This window comes from Delphinus delphis, chromosome 5 (assembly GCF_949987515.2).
Source record: "Delphinus delphis chromosome 5, mDelDel1.2, whole genome shotgun sequence".
NCBI classification, from domain to species: Eukaryota; Metazoa; Chordata; class Mammalia; order Artiodactyla; family Delphinidae; genus Delphinus; species Delphinus delphis.
In genome coordinates this window covers 65,401,701-65,420,229 of record NC_082687.1, presented here as the reverse complement: position 1 = coordinate 65,420,229, position 18,529 = coordinate 65,401,701, and the positions used below count along the sequence as shown (strand labels likewise).

Sequence of the window (18,529 nt, the reverse complement as noted above, 5' to 3'; positions counted from 1 at the left end):
TCTTGGTGTCATTCTCTTTATACTGTTGAGCCGGGTACTGTATGCGTCTTTACAGTGAGACACTGTTTATAGGGAAAGTGGGAAGGGCTGCCAAATTGTCACCGTAAATTCCTTTAAAACCTTTAACAGAATGGCAAAGAGCTCCAGACAGCTCTCTGCACATAGGTTTCTCTCCATCCACCTCTGAATTATTTCTGTATACCTTACCCTTTCTTTTCTTAACTCATGCTCTCAAAGGCACAACTGCTCCAGCACATTTTAAAAACTTGTGCCTTATTTTCATCTCTTTCATCCTTGATACCATTCTGAACTTGAATGATGTGTCAAGGGCTTCAAGTTCCTTTAAGGAGAATCGGTGTAGTTTACAACCAGAATAGAATTCTGTGCCGCGTCTTGCCTTTTCTTTCCAAGTGTTGTTAAGATCTGCCATTTAAGATTTCCTAGATCACCCTGCCCAACAGAAATCCTAGTAATTGTGCCTAATCCCTTATACTTTATATTTCTGCAGTTGTGTGGTGGGTTTCCTCTTTCCTTTTTATTTGCTATATCCCCTACATTTTGAGAAGGCAAGACTTGTCTCCTAAACTTAACCCCAGGCCCTCAAGGAAACCTTGGTAAATATTGTTGATAGGCGGTTACCTCCTAAAGTGTTTTTCTATACCTCTGGCTAAAGTTTTAAATCCTAGGTGAAGCTTTTTAATTTTTTTTTCAATCCTGTAAACTTTGAGTAGTGACAAGTGGAAGTAAAATACAGTATAAACCAAACCATCTTTTGTTAGTTTCTCTAGTGCACATCCTCTTTATATGAATAAATGAGCCACTTTGCCTTATTTCTAAAACCTTGGCCCCTTGTATATTTTTTAACTTTCTGAAGTAATGGCCTAAATTGTTCAGTCCTGTGTAGTGTTTTCTGTGCTTTGGGATCCCATATGGGATTGGAACCACCAGCACACTCTGAAGGAGATTGTTGTCATGGTGTTTCTATGCTAATCAGAAGCAGGAAGTACTAGAAATCTTGAAGACTCTCCAGCCAAATGTTGCAGATTCAAGAGGTCCAGATGGTTCAGAAAATCATCCAAATTATTGGTGTTTATCTGAACCAAACTTGGTTTTTTTAACCCTTCTTCCATCAGTTGCTATATGTTAGTGATCTCTGTCTTCCCCCACTAATAACACATCTCAGAAGCTCTGGTTCTTTGTCTCTTTCATCTTGTCTCTCTCGAGGCTGATTTAGAGAGTTTGAAGTAATGTGGGATAATGCTTTTGGTTCTCTGCTTCTCATTAAATCCCTGGCGTCAAGAGATGGGAAATTTCTGACCTGAGTTCCATCTACAATTGAACACAAAAACGGCCATCTAATTCCCGGGGATTGGACCCGAATGTTGAATATTAAAAACTCGTATCTTACTGAACAAGATTTTCCTTATTGAAACTTGGCAATGCTTTCTTTAAATAAAAGCAGCCTCTTATGTTCAAAAAGGGATGGGGAGATAGAGCCTGGCCCTTGTGTGCTCCCCCATTTCCCATTTTATTTAATCATGATTTGATGCATGTTTCATCTCTCCCAGTGGTGATAGTACTAACGAGTACATGGACATGAAACCCGGAGTTTCTTATGTTGTACCAACCAAGGCAGACAAAAGGAGATCTTCGAGAATAGGTGGGTACCTATCAAGCAATAAAAACAACTTCATTGACAGAGGGTTTGTCATACCACTGTGGAATCTAACACCATTCCTGTAGTGACCGGTTCTCCTTTAGGATAGGATCCAATGGCCTAGGATCCATTGCCACGGGATCCAGTGGCAATGCCAGTGGTCAATGGCAGTTAAGGGTTGCAAGTGGATATTTGGGGTCAGAGCGTGTGTTATTGTATCTGAGCATTTTACTGCATATATGATAACATGCATATCAAAATATATCAAATACATATTTTGCATATAAAAAATATGAGACTTTTGTATTCATCCACTGTTCTTGTTCCCTGAAGATTTTGTAACTTAGCCCAGGATTGGGAATATTAGCTTTGTGATTCAGTACCTACCTGTCCTTAACATTGGGGAGGTGATTTGCCTGCAAGTTCAACATCAGTTCCTTGATTACCAGCCCTTGGAGGTATTGTTGTCACTGTCTTTTACTGTCCTTACTTGAAGGTTTTAATTGCTAGGAAAATCCCTTCTCCTCCTACCAGGTTCATACATAGAAAGAGACGTGACTCCTGCCATCATGGAAGATGATGAGTTGGCCCTAGACCTGGAGGACTTGCTGAGCTTTTCTTACCAGGTGGCAAAGGGCATGGCATTCCTCGCCTCGAAGAATGTAAGTGAGGGTGATTCTCAGAAGAGTCCTCTCCTTGCCCCCATGGCCCCCAAGGGGCATTTTAGAGCCATAGTTAGAAGGCAGAGTGTCATTTGAAATGTGGTAACCAAAAGCAGAGGAAATACAGTTTCTTCATGTTCTAACTGCTGTCTCTTCGGAATTCATGTTCTCATTTGTAAGCTTTAAAGTGCAAGCTTGTCTAAATAAGCTTTCTATGAATATATTTTTTATATGCAATGAATTCATTTAAAACTTGGCTTTTAGGATATAGGAGCTGCTCTTAGAAAATAAAGAGAGAATTATTTGATCAGCCAAAGGAGGGGGTACCTCATGTAGTTGCAGTGCTCGGTGAAGCATATACTTGGGTCTTTTTGAAGTTAGACCTCAAATATTGCATGTATGGTTTACAAAGTGCAGGGGAGTAAGGAATCAAGAGAGAGCGATAAACATTTGATCAGAAGGTTGGGGGTGGGAAGAGAATGATGGAACCAAAACAAGGAACATGGTCTCCGGAAGGGTGAGAGGAATTCCTTAGGAAATGGGACAAGCAGAATAGAATGAGGTTACAGAACCTACCCTTAAGTTATCATTGGTGACATTTCCAAACAATTACCAAACTCAAAGAGGATATAGGATGGCTGAGATAAAGAGCCTCTTCCCTTTGTCCTTAGGAGGTATCAGATTGAAGTTGTAGACATTTTAGAAACTCTTTAAAAGGACATTCAAAGAGAAGCATGTAAAATGAGTTTTCCGTTTAAAAAAATGATGGGACTATTTATAATGTATTTTCCTATGAATGAAAGTAGTCCTAAGGAAAAAAAGAAGCATTTATTCAAGTTGGTTTTGAAAGTGATTATAGTAATTAAGGTCCTAACAATGTGAAACACAAATTTGAACATCATTCAAAGTGTAATCTAGATATTTATTTTTGGTGCACTGAATAGTTTAAACGTAAAGCAAAAGTATTGGCACTGTATGACATGAGCAGCATTCTAGTATTAAACATAGCTTTCACTCTTTAAAAGTTTAAAATAAATGTAAATGGTTTTCTTTTGTCTCCCACTCTCCTAATAGTGTATTCATAGAGACCTGGCAGCCAGAAATATCCTCCTTACTCATGGTCGAATCACAAAGATTTGTGATTTTGGTCTAGCCAGAGACATCAAGAATGATTCTAATTATGTGGTCAAAGGAAATGTGAGTACCCACTCTCTCTTGACAGTCCAGTGAAGGATTTTTGTTTCAAGTTTTCTTAAGTATTGCTTTTTAGGATTTTCATAATGCAAATCCTACCTTTGCGGTACCATGCATTTTAGCAGTCAAATTAAGTGTACTTTAGCAAAATTCCGATAATAGAATTCCTAATTCTAATTGTGTAATTATGGAGCATGTGAAGGAAACAGAAATAGCCTTAATTTTCATTATAGCCTGAGAATAGCAATGAACTTGATTTTGTTCAAGTGAAACAAATGTGGACCTGAAGGTCACAGCAGGAGAATTTTATTTTGAGATTGACATGCTATGTGAAAAAGATAATGTTAAGTCTAAGATAATGTCCAGAGTTAGGTATATAGAATGTTGAATCTTATAATCAAGAGCTTATTAAAGACATTCATAAGGAATAATTGGCTTACGGAACATAGTGATTTTATTTCAAAGTGCTTTCATTGCCAGTTTTCATTGTATCATCAGGACAAACCCTTGGCATTAGAATGCAAGTCTTCACATTTTAAAAGTTGGAGAAACTAAAAACAGTGTATTTTCGTGATATTTGTCTGAGATGACACGGGTCAGTAGAGGCTGAAACCGGAGCCTATGATTTCCTGAGGAATATCCCATTAGTATGGGAAGCGAATAGTCTTGAACATATATTCTTCTGTATCTATTTTCCTAGGCCCATACCTATGGTCCAGAGCTGTTCCTGGAGGTAGCTCTTGTGTGCCTTATAATGATGTAATATTTCCTTCTCCATCACTATGGCATCTCTGTGGGTGGGCTGTACTAGACTTGTTGCTTTGCAGAAATGTTCCTGGATTTACTTCCTGATGATAGCATGCGTTTCTAGTAACTCCCTAAGGCTAGGAGTGTTAATAACACCAAGTCCTCTCCGTCCTGGTACACTATTGGAAGGAAGAATGAAAGGTGGTTCTCTATCCAGGCCTTTGAGTATTGACAGAAGGCTACTGGGTTCTGGACCCAGTCTTGCTGAGTTCGAACCTGGTTCTATCATTTAGTGGTTGTGTGATATTTGGCAAGGATTACCCCAGCACCTCTGAACCTTCGTTTTTTTCCTTTTGGTAATAATACTGTCACCTGCCTCGTGAAGTTGTTGTGAGGATTAAATGAGTTAATATACATAGTAGGGTATTTAGAATAGTGCCAGGCACACTGTGGCTAATACTTATATGAGGCACTTATTATTATGGCTAGATGTCTTATTTAGAATCTAAGTAATCATGACAGTGGTTATGCTGCAGCTTCTTAATAGCCCATTCTTGGCTCGTGACGTTAGTTGGAATTAACAAGGATGGGTCAGGTGGTTAGGTCCCACCAGGCTTCAGATTGTGGACTCCAGCTAAGCCAGTTCTACTAACCAGTCACAGATATCACCCTTCACCAGGCTACTGGGTAAGGAGACCTAATGGGACAAAATTAAAAGCAGGGAAACTCACACAACATGTTATTGGCCCCAAATTTACATCATAGTCATTTGAGACCTCCTCGTTGTGTCAGTTTCTCTGAAAGTTCTTCACACACGTTCTTGGTCGTTTTTGTGCTGTGGCCCCTATCATAGTCTGGTGACAGCTGTGGATCCCTTGTCAGAACACTGTTTTAAATGCATAAAATACATAGGATACTGAGAAAAGCCATTAAATGGAAATGAAGTTATTAAAATATTAAAAAGTACCTCTGTGATATTCATTACACGTGCTTCTTTGTTACACAGAATAACATGTTCTAACTGTGGGTCTAACAACTACTGTAATGTCTAAGTGATGAATATAAAACTGTAATGTGAAGGTATCTATGTTACTGTTGGTGACAAAGTCACAGGTACTGCTAAGACCTGGTGCTTTATTGCCTGAATTTATAATTTAAGGAAATGCTCAACTTTAGTTAGTCAACACAAGAATGTAATTTTTTCCCTTCCAAGTTCACAAGCTCCTGAATTCAAGACACATTGTAAATCTCAGGTTAAGGGCCTCTATAAGAGTTTTAGCATAAAATCTGGGAGGGGATACTGGAAAGCATTTTTTTTTTCCTACTGACTAAAATAACTTTAAGACCAGAAAAAATTGTCTTCCCAGTTTTCAATCCTAAATGGATTAAGCGAAGGATTGATTTAGCTTTTTACGGTAAATTAAGATCCAGGAATTCAGAAATGTCTCTAAGAGGACTAGTCACGGAAAGTTTGGCTCGAGGTTAGCAGGAGGAGTTCAGGATGTGAAGTTCGGCCATTGAATTTCAACCCCAAATCTGCCACTCACCACATTGGAATAGTCATAGTCAGCATATCCGCTACTCTCTATCACGTGCTTGCTTGTACAGGGCAAGTTTTCAGACGCTAGTGAGTCAGCAGTACCCAGCTAAGCACTGGTACCCATATTATCTCATTTAACCCCCAAGACAACTCATGGAATCTGAAGTATTATTTTTGCTTTACAGAAGAATATCCTGAGGCTTAATTATAGATGCATAAGTGACTTTCCCACTGTATTAGTAAGGGATAGTTCTGGTTGCATATAACAGAACACCCCCAAAAAAGTAAAACAAATATAGGAGTAGCAGGCCGGGCCTGGTATGGAGGTTCCATGATGTACTAGGGGGAGCGAATTCCTCCACCTTTGTTTCTTTTTTTTTTTTTTTTTACCATCCTTGGTGTAGCCCTTATCTTCATGGTCCATGATATGGCCATGAGAGAGCCAGCCAACACATCCAGAAGAGACAAGAAGGAAAAGGCCACAGGGCACATGCCAGCTTCATTTTAAGGAAGTTCTCCTAAAGCTGTCACACAACACTTATATACCTTAGTGGCCAAAACTGAGCCACATGGCTGCACGCAGCTGGGAAGGAGCTGGGCCATGCAGTCCTTACCGTGGGAGGCCATGTTTCTATCAAGGGAAAAGGGTAAATAACATTCAGTGGTAACTAACCTCTGTGTTACACAAGGCCAGTGGTGGAGCCAGGGTTAGAACCCATGTATCTGTGTCTGACTGTCTGTGCTCCTATCCACCACACTGTACAGACTCAATGTCCCCATCTTGAAAATGGGGATAGTATACAGTTGAACAATGCAGGGACGAATCTCAGTATAAATTAGAGCCAGCCCTCCGTATCCACGGTTCCTCTGCATTCTTGGATTCGACTCACCGCAGACCGTGTAGAATTTATTATTGAGACATATTCATGTGTAAGTGGACCCATGCAGTTCAAACCCTCGTTGTTCAAGGGTCAGCTGTACTTGTGATCCACCTATTTCAGAGGCAGTCGGGGTCATCTGAGGTTATGTGGGTGGAAGGCCTTCGTGAGATGCCCGTCAAGTTCTCACCTCCACCTCTCAGCAGAAGCAACATTTATAGGAATATATTCTGTTCCGTTTTTTTTTTGTTTTTTTTTTTTGAGCTTCATAATTAACATTGTTGACTCTGTTATGCTTCCATTGCAGGCTCGGCTACCTGTGAAGTGGATGGCACCAGAGAGCATTTTCAACTGTGTGTACACGTTTGAAAGTGATGTCTGGTCCTATGGGATTTTTCTGTGGGAGCTGTTCTCTTTAGGTAAAACGAGCCTTGCCAAAGCCTCCTTGATCAGACTTAGAGCATCTTCTTTAAGGTGTTGTCAGCGTCCTGCTTGCGTATTGTTACACTGATTGCAAACTGTTTGTGCCTCAGGAAGCAGCCCCTACCCTGGAATGCCAGTCGATTCTAAATTCTACAAGATGATCAAGGAAGGTTTCCGAATGCTCAGCCCTGAGCACGCACCTGCGGAAATGTAAGGGCCCGGACATTCTTCCTTCAGATAATGTTTCCCCTTTTATTTTCCTTTTTAAAGACAAGCTCAGATGTTGAGGGTTTTCACTAGCACAGTTTAAAATGTCGCTTGGTTCCTTTTTTATGACATCTTGGTCAAAGGTCGTTTCTGTAGCTGATTTTCATAATTCTTGTCACCAAATATACAGAAAGTTTGGCAGCATCTCATAGACACAGTTTTATTTTATGCCCATGTCATTCACTATGTCCAGTTGCGTAGCCCTGGAATTATTTTTGAAATTGCTGCATGGCATACACCTGAGGACCAGTTAAGGGCATTGAGGAGTGATAAATGGCCCTCATTTTGCAGGTATGACATCATGAAGACTTGCTGGGATGCTGATCCCCTGAAAAGGCCGACATTTAAGCAGATTGTGCAGCTGATCGAGAAGCAGATTTCAGAGAGCACCAATCACGTGAGTACACTCTAGCCGGGCAAAGGACCTCTGCTCTCTTGGTTCCAAGCGTGTCCTTCTCAGGCTCTGGGGGTGAGGACTAAGCTACCCACCCCTTCTCTCCTTGGCTTGGGCTGTAAATTGGGCTTTGGGTAGGAAAGTAAAGCAATGGAAACAGTTTCTTTTTACCCAACCCCTCCATTCTGGGCCAAGGGCTATGAAATAAGGAGGTGAAAGAGTAGAGGGCTTGGCACTCAGAAGTGTGGACATAGATGTTTCCATAAGGACTTGCCACATTTCCTCTTCCACCCCAAGTGCTGGTCATGGGGTCGGCATGCGCTCTGCCTCACGTGTCAGGCTATTCAGCCTTTGGAGGGTTGGGGTGATGTGCACTAGAATAAAATCAGAGAAAAGACAGCTTGTTGCTGCAGTAAAATAAACCTTCTGCTCAAGAAAGCATAGCCAGAATGTGGCAGATAGCTGTCATGGCCACAAGCCATAGAGAATGAAGACGTTGTTTGAAGTTGGGAGATCCCTCCCAGTGATTTGAGGAGGGGGGAAATCAAAACTCAAATCCGTCATTTGTTTGGCTTTTAAGGAAGAATGAGTGATCCTTACTTTGACTCAGATTTTTTTTAACCTGCTTTTTTTCTGGTTTGTGTGTTTAGAACTGTCTTTTCTTCAGCATATACCACTGATACTTTTGGGTTGAAGCTTGCTCTTCCGGGTGTCAAAGCACATTTTGAATTAAACAGCATTTCACACCCAAGAGCCCGGTTCTCAATGGAAGACCCCCGGAAGGACCACCGGTTTCTTAGTGACTGACATCGGCCTTTGGATTGGAGTTGGCTGTAGAGATTTATACACCTTTTATAAAAGTTAGATCATTCTCTTTCCCAGATGTGTCCCAGCAGAAAAGCACATTTTGCACCATCACTTCTTAGGTAGTCAGACCTTGGGGAAAATGAGGGATAGAACAAAGCTTGTCTTTGGTCAATATGATTTGGTTCTTGGCTGTAAGGTCTTGTAAACCTTCTGGCTTTAGGAGTCTTCATAAGTTGTGATTCTGAGGCTGCAGACGTGCCCCTTTGTTGCTGTGCTCGTTATGGGGGCTGGTGTATTAACTGCGGACTTGTTTTCCTCAGATTTATTCCAACTTAGCGAACTGCAGCCCCCATCGGGAGACCCCCTCGGTGGACCGTTCCGTGCGGATCAACTCGGTGGGCAGCAGCACATCCTCCACGCAGCCTCTGCTTGTCCACGAAGACGTCTGAAACAGAATGCACATCTGGGGGTCGGTGTTGGGGGGCTCCCCGACAAGAACGGCCCCCATTCTTTTGGTTTTCATAATGGTTATTTTGTTTTCCTTCGACTCGAATCCTCCTCCAGGGTAATGGACACCCCACTGTACTCCTGTCTTTATGAGCATACTTTAGTGGCCGATGATTTCTGTCATCCGCTACCATTGAGCTGCATATGTTCCCAATAGCAAGCTAGCCCCCGTTAACGGAATAACTTCAGACTTGGAGAAAGGGTGGGTGGGATGGGCTATAGACACCCTGAGTCCTTCCCAGGGCTTCTCCAATTTCTGCCTGAAAAGTATAGTTGATAGTTTATTTGAATACATGGCAGTAGTCACCTTCATTCCTCATAACCATCCGTAATGATACGATGATGCGGCAGGATTAGAAACCGAAAGCTCATCCCTTGATGTGGAAAATAGAATGTTATTCAAAGGGCAGAAGCCTATGAGTATCTGGGCTCAAGAAATCTAGTATTTCATGCTGGGAGTGAGACGTAGGCCTTGGAAAAATGCTTTCCAGGCACGAATAAAGACTGCTGGGTGTGAGCCTTTGTGGTCCTGACCTGTTTTCTAAATAGAGTTCACAATTAGGGAGCTGAATTGGAGAGAAGGCCTCCCCAGCCTGCATTTTGTATATACTCATCTGTAAATTGTACAGATTCACATATTTGAGGGGGGAAACCCACACGATGTAGTTTCTGGATACGATTCTGGCTTGAGTCTGCTGTGTGTAGGGATAGCTGAAGAGCCAGACAAGTTTGAAGGAAACCGTTAGTGCTTTTTTTTTTTTCTTTTTTAAAGAAAACACATAATTGCCAAGCACAGTCTTAACAGAGATCTCCTTTGTAGCCGATGAACTTGCTCTAGAGATTGTCCAGAACAAGCTGACCGGCTTCAGAATGGCATTGTGTTCAGTGGATTTGATGCCGTTTGAGAAAGTGACCGATTTACTGCATGACTCCGGCAGAAGTGACAAAACAGTACTGTCTCAGTTGGATTCTTCTGTAGCCGGAAATAAACTTCAGATTCAGCCTCCATCACAGACATGTCCTAGACACTGGGCCAGTATCTATATAAGTATGTATGTGTGCGTGCGCGCGTGTGTATGCTTGTAGACAAATATTTTGGGAGTAGTCTTGCCTTGAGCCCAAGAGGGTCCTTCAGTACCCAAGAAGTCGCTTGGCTTTCTTCAGCACAGCTCTTGTTCCACTCCACCTAGCTGTGTAGAGAAGCTTACCAAAGCTTACATAGAGGCATATAGGAAGTGCAGTGCTTAAGGACCTGTTGATTTGCAATCCACCTGCACTTAAGGCACTCTGTTATTTATACTCAACATACTCTACCTGTTCCTTAGACCTTATTAATGCTACTTTCCCACTGAAACAGATTTAAATTTTACACTTTAGGCTGTAGCCTGGATATTACTGTTAGAGTTTACCTTTTTTTTTCCTACCCAACTGGAAGAGATCCATGGGTACATGGCAAGGTTTGTGTGTTGTCTCGTGAGATTCAGGTATGCTGCCCTCACGGTTTTCTCCTCCTAGGTCTCTTAGCTTTCATTTAGAGAACTGTGGCCATTTATCTGGAAGTAACCATTTGCACTGGAGTTCTATGCTCTCGCACCTTTCCAAAGGTAACAGGTTGGGGCGTTTTGTTGTCACGTAAGAAGTTGTCGCTGTTTGCCATACTTTGAAAATTTCCTTTGTGTTTCTATTGACTTTGATTATAGTAAGAAAAATGGTTGTTAATTGTAGATGTCTAGGTACTTCAGGGGCACTTCACTGAGAGTTTTGTCTTGGATATTCTTGAAAGTTTATATTTTTATAATTTTTTTCTTTTTTTTTTTACATCCCATGTTTCTTTGGCAGTGGCTTAATGTTTGAAATTATTTTGTGGCTTTTTTTGGTAAATATTGAAATGTAGCAATAATGTCTTTTGAATATTCCCAAGCCCATGAGTCCTTGAAAATATTTTTTATATATACAGTAAGTAACTTTATGTGTAAATATGTAAGCGGTGCAAGTTTAAAGGATGTTGATGTTCTACGTTTTTTCTCTGATATGTTGTCCAATTGTTCACAGTTCTGAAGAATTCTAATAAAAGTGTAAATATATAAATCAAGTGGAATTTTTAATTATTTCAGACTCAGGGAAATTAAACTTGAAAGTGTTAAAGTGCATTCACCCTGACATTAGAATGGTTTGTACCTAGGATGCGTAAGATACACGCGAGGCTACCAGATTGCTAGGATTTATATACTTAAAGATTCAACAGACATCTGTTAAGAATTTGTATGTGCTGTATTTTCTCATTTTCTCTCTACAGCCCAAGGTCTCCATTAAATTGAGAAATAAATGTAGAACACATTGAGATGACTGCACAGTGCTGTGATGATTATTAGGTTGACTCATGTGAAATGACCATCCTGGTTAGCAGCAATTTTATGTGGTTCAATCTAATATAACTGGCAATGTTTCTTCCTAAAAGAGATTGTCTAAAAATTAATATGAACAGTAAAGTAATTCACAAGGTTGACATGAGGAATCCCAAGAACGTGGTTTGTATTCTTGTTGGCTTGGATTTTTAACATCCCTTCTGACATGTCCATGTTCCACCCTTTCATCTTCATTCTCACTTGCTTCTGGAACAAAATGAAGTTCTATCACTTGCTTGGAGGGAGGTGACTTGTGCCTTTTAATTTGGTACTGTCCTTTGGCTGGAGCAACCTTTGTGATCAGCAGGGACTGTCCAGACCATTGGAACCTGCATAGAGCCTGAGTGTTACTCCAGCTTAAAACAAAGAATCACCCCGAACCACAAAATCCTATTAAAAATGAGTTAAGCACACAAAACACCATCAGTTTTATTTTCTTTTTTGACATGGCATCTACATCTGCAGAAGTAACTCCTGGAAGGAGAGGGAAAAGGGGTGAACGGTGAACTGTAATGAAGAAGAATCCTTTTAAAATCAGGAGGGAATGGTGTGGCCAGAAACATCAATAATCAATGAAAAACAGACCCACAACTCAGTCAAGCGTTTTTCCATTATATTATTACTGACAGGAATGAATGCTAATTGACCACAAAACAAAGAAATCCTTTATGAATGGTTTCATTGTCATTTAGACTTTCTCATGTGTGTGTAATCAAGAGTTAGAAGCAATCCCTGGCCCTTATATTATTAATGTAGCTGTCACCTTCACTGGCCCAGCTTTTAATCACAAAGTAGATGCTTGGTGTCCAGTCTCTCACTGGGTTCAAAGGTGCCAGCCTTGTCTCGACCCCTTATTGCTCTGTGACATTGAGCAGATGAACTCCTGAAATCTCATTTTCCAAAACCGTGGTAACTGCCTCAATGTACTAAAATGAAGCTGTCAGACCACCTTGTTCATATGCCTATTACATAAATAGCATTCAAAAATGGTGACTTTTGGGCTTCCCTGGTGGCGCAGTGGTTGAGAGTCCGCCTGCCGATGCAGGGGACACGGGTTCGTGCCCCGGTCCGGGAAGATCCCACATGCCGCGGAGCGGCTGGGCCCTTGAGCCATGGCCGCTGAGCCTGCGCGTCCGGAGTCTGTGCTCTGCAGCGGGAGAGGCCACGACAGTGAGAGGCCCGCGTACCGCAAAAAAAATAAAAATAAAAAAATGGTGACCTTTGTCCTGGCTGATGAGGCTCGTTAGGAAGGAAGAAGATGCTCCCGGTTACCCCGCATAGAACTCTACGGTCAAAAATGTGCTTCTACCTGTTGTCTTTCTCTAAAATGCGAACAGTACCATACTAGTTTGCTGGTGAAAATTGACTTTGCTATAGGGCTTTCTGTGTTTTATTAAAATCCCAACTTTTTAGCCAGGAATTCGAGGCTCTCTATTCTTGCTCCAGCCTTCTCTCCACGCTTCTCTCATGTTACCCTCGACTCATAAATATGCCCCACTCTTCTGCTTCCATCCATTCTGACTTTATGTTGTTGTCTCTTCTCTCCCAACAAGCCCCCCACCCTTCAAGACCAGGGAAATAAACTCAATTGGAAGTTGCCTTTGAATCCCCATGACATTTGGTACCCATCATTTTTATTGCTCTTATCAATCTATTCTGCCTGGTACTGTAATTATTTTGATTTTTTGTGTTATCTGCTCCCCACCGATACTATAGTCAGTGTTAAAATTAATTAACGTAAAATACCTATATGTGGTGGGTCACTAGTTTCTCTGGTTATCATTCACTTGTTAAAATTAGACACTCCAGAGGTTAAATTGCTCACGAGTTTGCAGGAGGTAAAGACTTGCCCAAGTTTGCTTAGTGGTATGTGAAGTCTCTGCACCTCCGTGGTGGCAAGTACCTGGTCTTCCCATGCTGGCATCGAAGTCTCAGCTTTCTCCAGGAAGCCTGTACTTCGCAATTGGAGGTAGCCTAAGGAGAGACTTACCCGTAACCCTTAAATGATCACTACGTTTCATTGTGCCGATTTCAGAGCACTCTTTTCAATTATTTCATTATTTAGAATAGTACCTGGTCTGTAGCAGACACTCAATACTTGTTGAATGAATGAAGTTTTATGCTTCTCCTTGGAACTTGCCCCCTGGCCTGCCCTCACTGGTTCTCCTCCTCTCTGTTTTCCTCCATCACCCCTTCAAAGGTCAGAGTTGCACAGAGTCTGGCCCTTCATGTCTTTTCATCTGACATCTCCCATCAAGCCCTAGTCTGTTTCATCTCATCCCTGGGATGTGGCCATCACCTACAAACAGACGATTCCAATTCTGTCTCTAACATTTCTCCCCTTGTATATACTAGTGTTGCCAGATAAAACAGAGGACACCCAGTTAAATGTCCCATACAATACTGGCGACACATAGATGCTAAAGATGTATTTGTTGTTTATCTGAAACTCAAATTTAACTGGGTGTCCTGTATTTTGTTTGCTAAATCTAATAACCCTTGTCTAGATTTTGGGAATAGTCAAGGTCTAGCATGTGGAAGAAATGAGTTAAAGTGATTGTAAAACACAGAGGAGGAACTTTATTTTAGTGAAGGTCTGTAGGTGGGAAATCTTGTTTTTGCTGTCTAAATTACTTCACCGTCATTCTTGAAAGATATATTCACTGGATATAAAACTCAAGGTTGGCAACTTCAGCATGCTTATTTCCATGCTTTCTTCTGGTTTCCATTGTTGTTGAGAAGCCAGGTCAGTCTATTGTTCTTTTGAAGATCGTTATCTTTTTTTTCTTTACTGCTTCTAACATTCTGTCTTTGGTTTCACTATTATATATCTAAGCTCGAATTTCTTTCTATTTATCTTATTCGAGATTCTTTGGACTCTGAATCTATGCATTGGTGTTTTTTTACTGATGCTGGCAAATCCTTAGCCCTTTTAAAATTGCCTCTGCCCATCCTGTTTCAGTTCTCCATGTAGGATTCCAATTCATTGCATCTTAGAGCCCCTCACTCTGCCCTCCATGTCTCTTAATCTTTCATATTTTCCTTCTTTTTGTCTTTCTATGCTGCATGCAAGGTAATTTCTGTTCTTCCTGTCATCTGAATCCCCCTTCAGCGCCTGCCTAGGGAGACTTTTTTTTTTAGCACCTTTATTGAGGTATAATTAACATACCATGAAATCCACTCATTGTAAGTGTACAATTCAGTGATTTTATTAAATTTATAGAGCTGTGCAACCATCCCCATGATACAGTTTTAGAACATTATCCCAAAATTTTATCTCATGCTTGTTTGCAGTTAATGAGTATTCAAATAATTTAAATGAATTAATTTTCAATAATTCTTGCCTTGCTCACAGCACACGCACGCAGTCATTTATGTCTCTGGGATCTTTCTAGATTAGATGTTTCGGTCATATAAATAACAGTGACAATTGATAGGTTGCCTTGTTTGGGTATTATCGGTGATGATGATGCCAATGGTGATGAAGATAATGATGGCTACCAGTTGTTGAACGCCTACTCTTTACCTGGACCTACATTGGATGTTGTATGACTGTTAGCATCACTGATGCCATCTTGGGCCCACACAGTTCCTCCTGTTCTTCCACTGTCCCTACCCAGGATTATGCTGTGCGGTAAATCACTTCTTTATTGTTAAGGGCTTTGTAGTTAATAGATATCGTTTACTAATCATTACAACCGGGTGGCCTCTATGCTCTGGTAGTCTCCAAACCATGATGAAATCCTTTGTTGATGTATTCCCGGCGCCCGTGAGACTACTTACCCATTCATAAATCTTGACTTAGGAATGCACTCCCTGTTTCCAAGCACGTACCCCCATACCCTAGGTTATCTATAAAAGTATCCCAGTGGCCCCTCGGCAGTGTGGAGTACAGCTGCAAATGCTTCTAGATCATTGTCTGCCCAGTCCACCCCGTGAGTAAGCTACCCTATGATAAACTGATCCGTTGATTAAATCGAGCTGCCTGCCTCATTTTTCGGTCTCAAGACAATTTCTCATTTCGATGGGCATTTTTTGTTCTCCCTGTCCTCCAACAGATGTTTTACACATTTTACCTTATTTAAGCTTCAGAATAACACTAGGAGGTAGGTGTGATTTATCTCCGTCTCAAGGTGAGAAAACTGCCTCGCCCTAAACCTCACAGCCATGAGCAGCGGAGTTGAGAGGCAAGCTCTAGTTTGTTTGATCTCTGAATCCGAATCACTATAAACTAGTTGGTGTATAGGCAAGCTCCTTATGGTCTTTCTCTGGGTTCTGGATGATGTTTTAGCCATTTCCGTTCCCCTTCAAAAATACAAGAAAATGTAGAGAAAGCAAATCAACCATTTTGCTCCCTATTACCAGCTCCTTTAAATGTTGGTGAGAATGGTGGTTGAAGTCGAAGTTAATGTGAGGCTCCAGGATCATCTGTTGATTTCCCAGGTTCATGATCTGCCCCCTCCCTTATGCACCATGGGACCTTCCTCATATCCTTCAAGAACATTTTTGCCTTTATATTTCAAAGAACAGTCTTGTTCATTCGAGCCTTGTGAGAAAAACAAAATGTTGGGTTTGCAGAAGGGGCTGGGGTCTGAAGTGCAGAGAGGCATTGGAGAAAGGGCAAATCAAGAATTGCAGATCAGTGAGCGTGTAGGTGAACATACCACCTTGCCTTTGCTTCAACAGTTGTTATTGTTGCTCATAAATTAAGCTGTCGCCCATATGTCTCCTTCACTGTTGATTCCACTTTTGTTGGTTAAATGCAGCTTTTATGATGTGGGTTCGACTGAGGGGTTTAACCTCACAAGGGCTAGGTCCTCAGGGTAAAGGCTCCTAATTGAAATAAATGTTCTCAAGTGGCTCGTCTAGATGTCTCCGTCCGTGGTTGGCTTTGAACTGTGTATGCTTTTTCAGGCATATCAGCAGGACCCTGGTGTATTTTGTGAGACTGACTTTTTCTTTGTGGTCTGTGGCTTAGCAGCTGCTCTTGTTCTATAGGTAATGAAGAATGAGGACAGGCAAGCACTCTTGTCGTGGTTGCTTGTCTCAGAATGTATTCTAGGGCAGCTGAAAACACTTGTGTTGACACAACAGGTTCCTGGGCCTAAAGGCCAAACAGCCCTTAAATGGCATCATTTGCCGCTAATCAGGGTACGCTTTATCCTTGGGGAGTGTGTGGTCTAGAAAACTGGTATGGGTAAACTGACTTTCTCCACTGCTTATATCCAAATATTCCAGTTGACTAGGATGTGAAAACAGTTTTCATTGGGTGAGCTAATCAATCAACAACTACTTGGAGCGACTGTTGGGAAGGATACAGGGACCTCAAACAGGTTGAGTGAAAAAGAATGCTGCTGTTGATTAGTTATGTCTGCCTAGACATTGGTATGGGGAATGCAGTATATGTGCTAACCCATACAGCATCCTTATATAGCTCTAATTATGTTCTAAGCGCTTTACGTACATTAACTAATCTGATCCTCACAACGACCCTATGTAATATTTTATAGATGGGGAAACAAAGGCATAGAGAGATAAAGTAGCTTGACCAAGCTCATTAGCTAGTAAATTGCCAAAGCAGGATTTGAATCCAGGGAGTCTAGCATCAGAGTTTAGGTTCTGAACCACTGTGTCACACTGCCTCTATTGTCCTATTATAATCAAGTCAGACTACCTGGGTTAGCCTCACTCAATAAAAGCTTCACATTTTTTCCTGGCATCACATACAAGAAGGGGTCTTCTCCACCATGATACTTATTTACTGGACTTTGTGGGTCTCTATGGCCCTTCGCTCCTCCCAGGATGACCAGGACTTAGATATCTGACCTTGCAAAACGAGATGGCTTTTTTAAACAGACAGTGAAGGCGGAAGTCCCCAGGTGCACACAGCATGTGTGGGTGACAACCACAGGTCCAGGTAAACCCAGGTCTCTGAAATGAATAATGTCTAAAGGTGACAGGAAAAGTTGAAGATAATTGTACCATGGAATGTATTCCAAGCCCGTCACTTGCCCTACCCATGCCTCTATTTACCACTCAGGTGAGCCTTTTTCCTTTCACATAACCAATTATCAAGCACTAGGCACTTAACTTGCATTATTTCATCTTATCCTCGCAACAGCCCTAGGAGGTAGGACTTCATCTGCATTACACAAGTGAGGAAACTAAGACTCAGGGAGTGTAAGCAAATTTTGTTTGACTCCAAAGTCCTTCTCAATGGAATCAGAAATTTACAATTTCTTTTGCTGGGGTCGCTGCTGAATCCCCAGTTAAATGGAAATCCCAGTAAGCAAAACATTCAGTGGCAATGGGGTCCCAGGGGCCCACCTGGCAGGCTCTTACCCTCCCTTTCCCACAGCAAGCCCCCAGACTCTCTAGTCCATCACAGACCACATTTGGGAAACCCCTGAAAGTTCCCTGCAGTCTAGCAGCTTAAAAATCCCGTCCCAACTCTGGACTGGCCGACGATGTCTCCTCCTGCTGGAAGATTTCCTGTCCAAGGGCACTTGGGGAGCATTTCCCAGCCATTAAACAGAGACTCCTCTTTTGACTCAACAGAAAGATACTGGAGGAAGTACACCTTCCTTGTCTGCAAGTTTTCCAGTCTTCTGCAGCACAAAGGCTGTTGTTTTCAAATTAACTGTTACTCTCTCTTAGGTAATCGATGTTAACTTTGATACGGTTCCTTCATAACTTTCTATTTCATACAAATATATCTCTACCTCTATCATCTATCTGTCTCTCATCTCTCTCTCTGTATATGTATTTCTTGTTCTTTAAAGGAATGGGATTATATATTCTGCAACTTATGTTTTTAATTTCCACTGTATCATGATTATCACTCCAGATCACTACATGTAAATGAAACTTATAATTTCGCATTGCATGGACATACCAAAAGCCTGGCATTTTCAGGTAAGAAACGTCACATTAGCTACTGGAAGTTTAAGACCTTATATTTGGGGCCCACTTCTAACAAATGTAGAGGTTGGAAGGCATTTGTTTGTTTGGGTTAAAAGCAGAGTCAGGGGGAAGTATGTGATAATAG

At 41.4% G+C, this 18,529-nt stretch overlaps 1 protein-coding gene across 1 annotated transcript in view; it reads left to right on the top strand.

The window, feature by feature from the left end:
- The window catches only part of KIT (KIT proto-oncogene, receptor tyrosine kinase), an 83,776-nt gene extending 74,518 nt beyond the window's left edge, over positions 1-9,258 (top strand). Inside the window, exons 15-21 of the mRNA XM_060011744.1 lie at positions 1,569-1,660; positions 2,192-2,319; positions 3,394-3,516; positions 6,986-7,097; positions 7,212-7,311; positions 7,660-7,765; positions 8,890-9,258. Coding sequence (XP_059867727.1) covers positions 1,569-1,660; positions 2,192-2,319; positions 3,394-3,516; positions 6,986-7,097; positions 7,212-7,311; positions 7,660-7,765; positions 8,890-9,018 — 790 coding nt within the window. The 3' untranslated portion in view covers positions 9,019-9,258. The remainder of the gene's footprint in view (positions 1-1,568; positions 1,661-2,191; positions 2,320-3,393; positions 3,517-6,985; positions 7,098-7,211; positions 7,312-7,659; positions 7,766-8,889) is intronic.
- Positions 9,259-18,529: the final 9,271 nt, after the last annotated feature.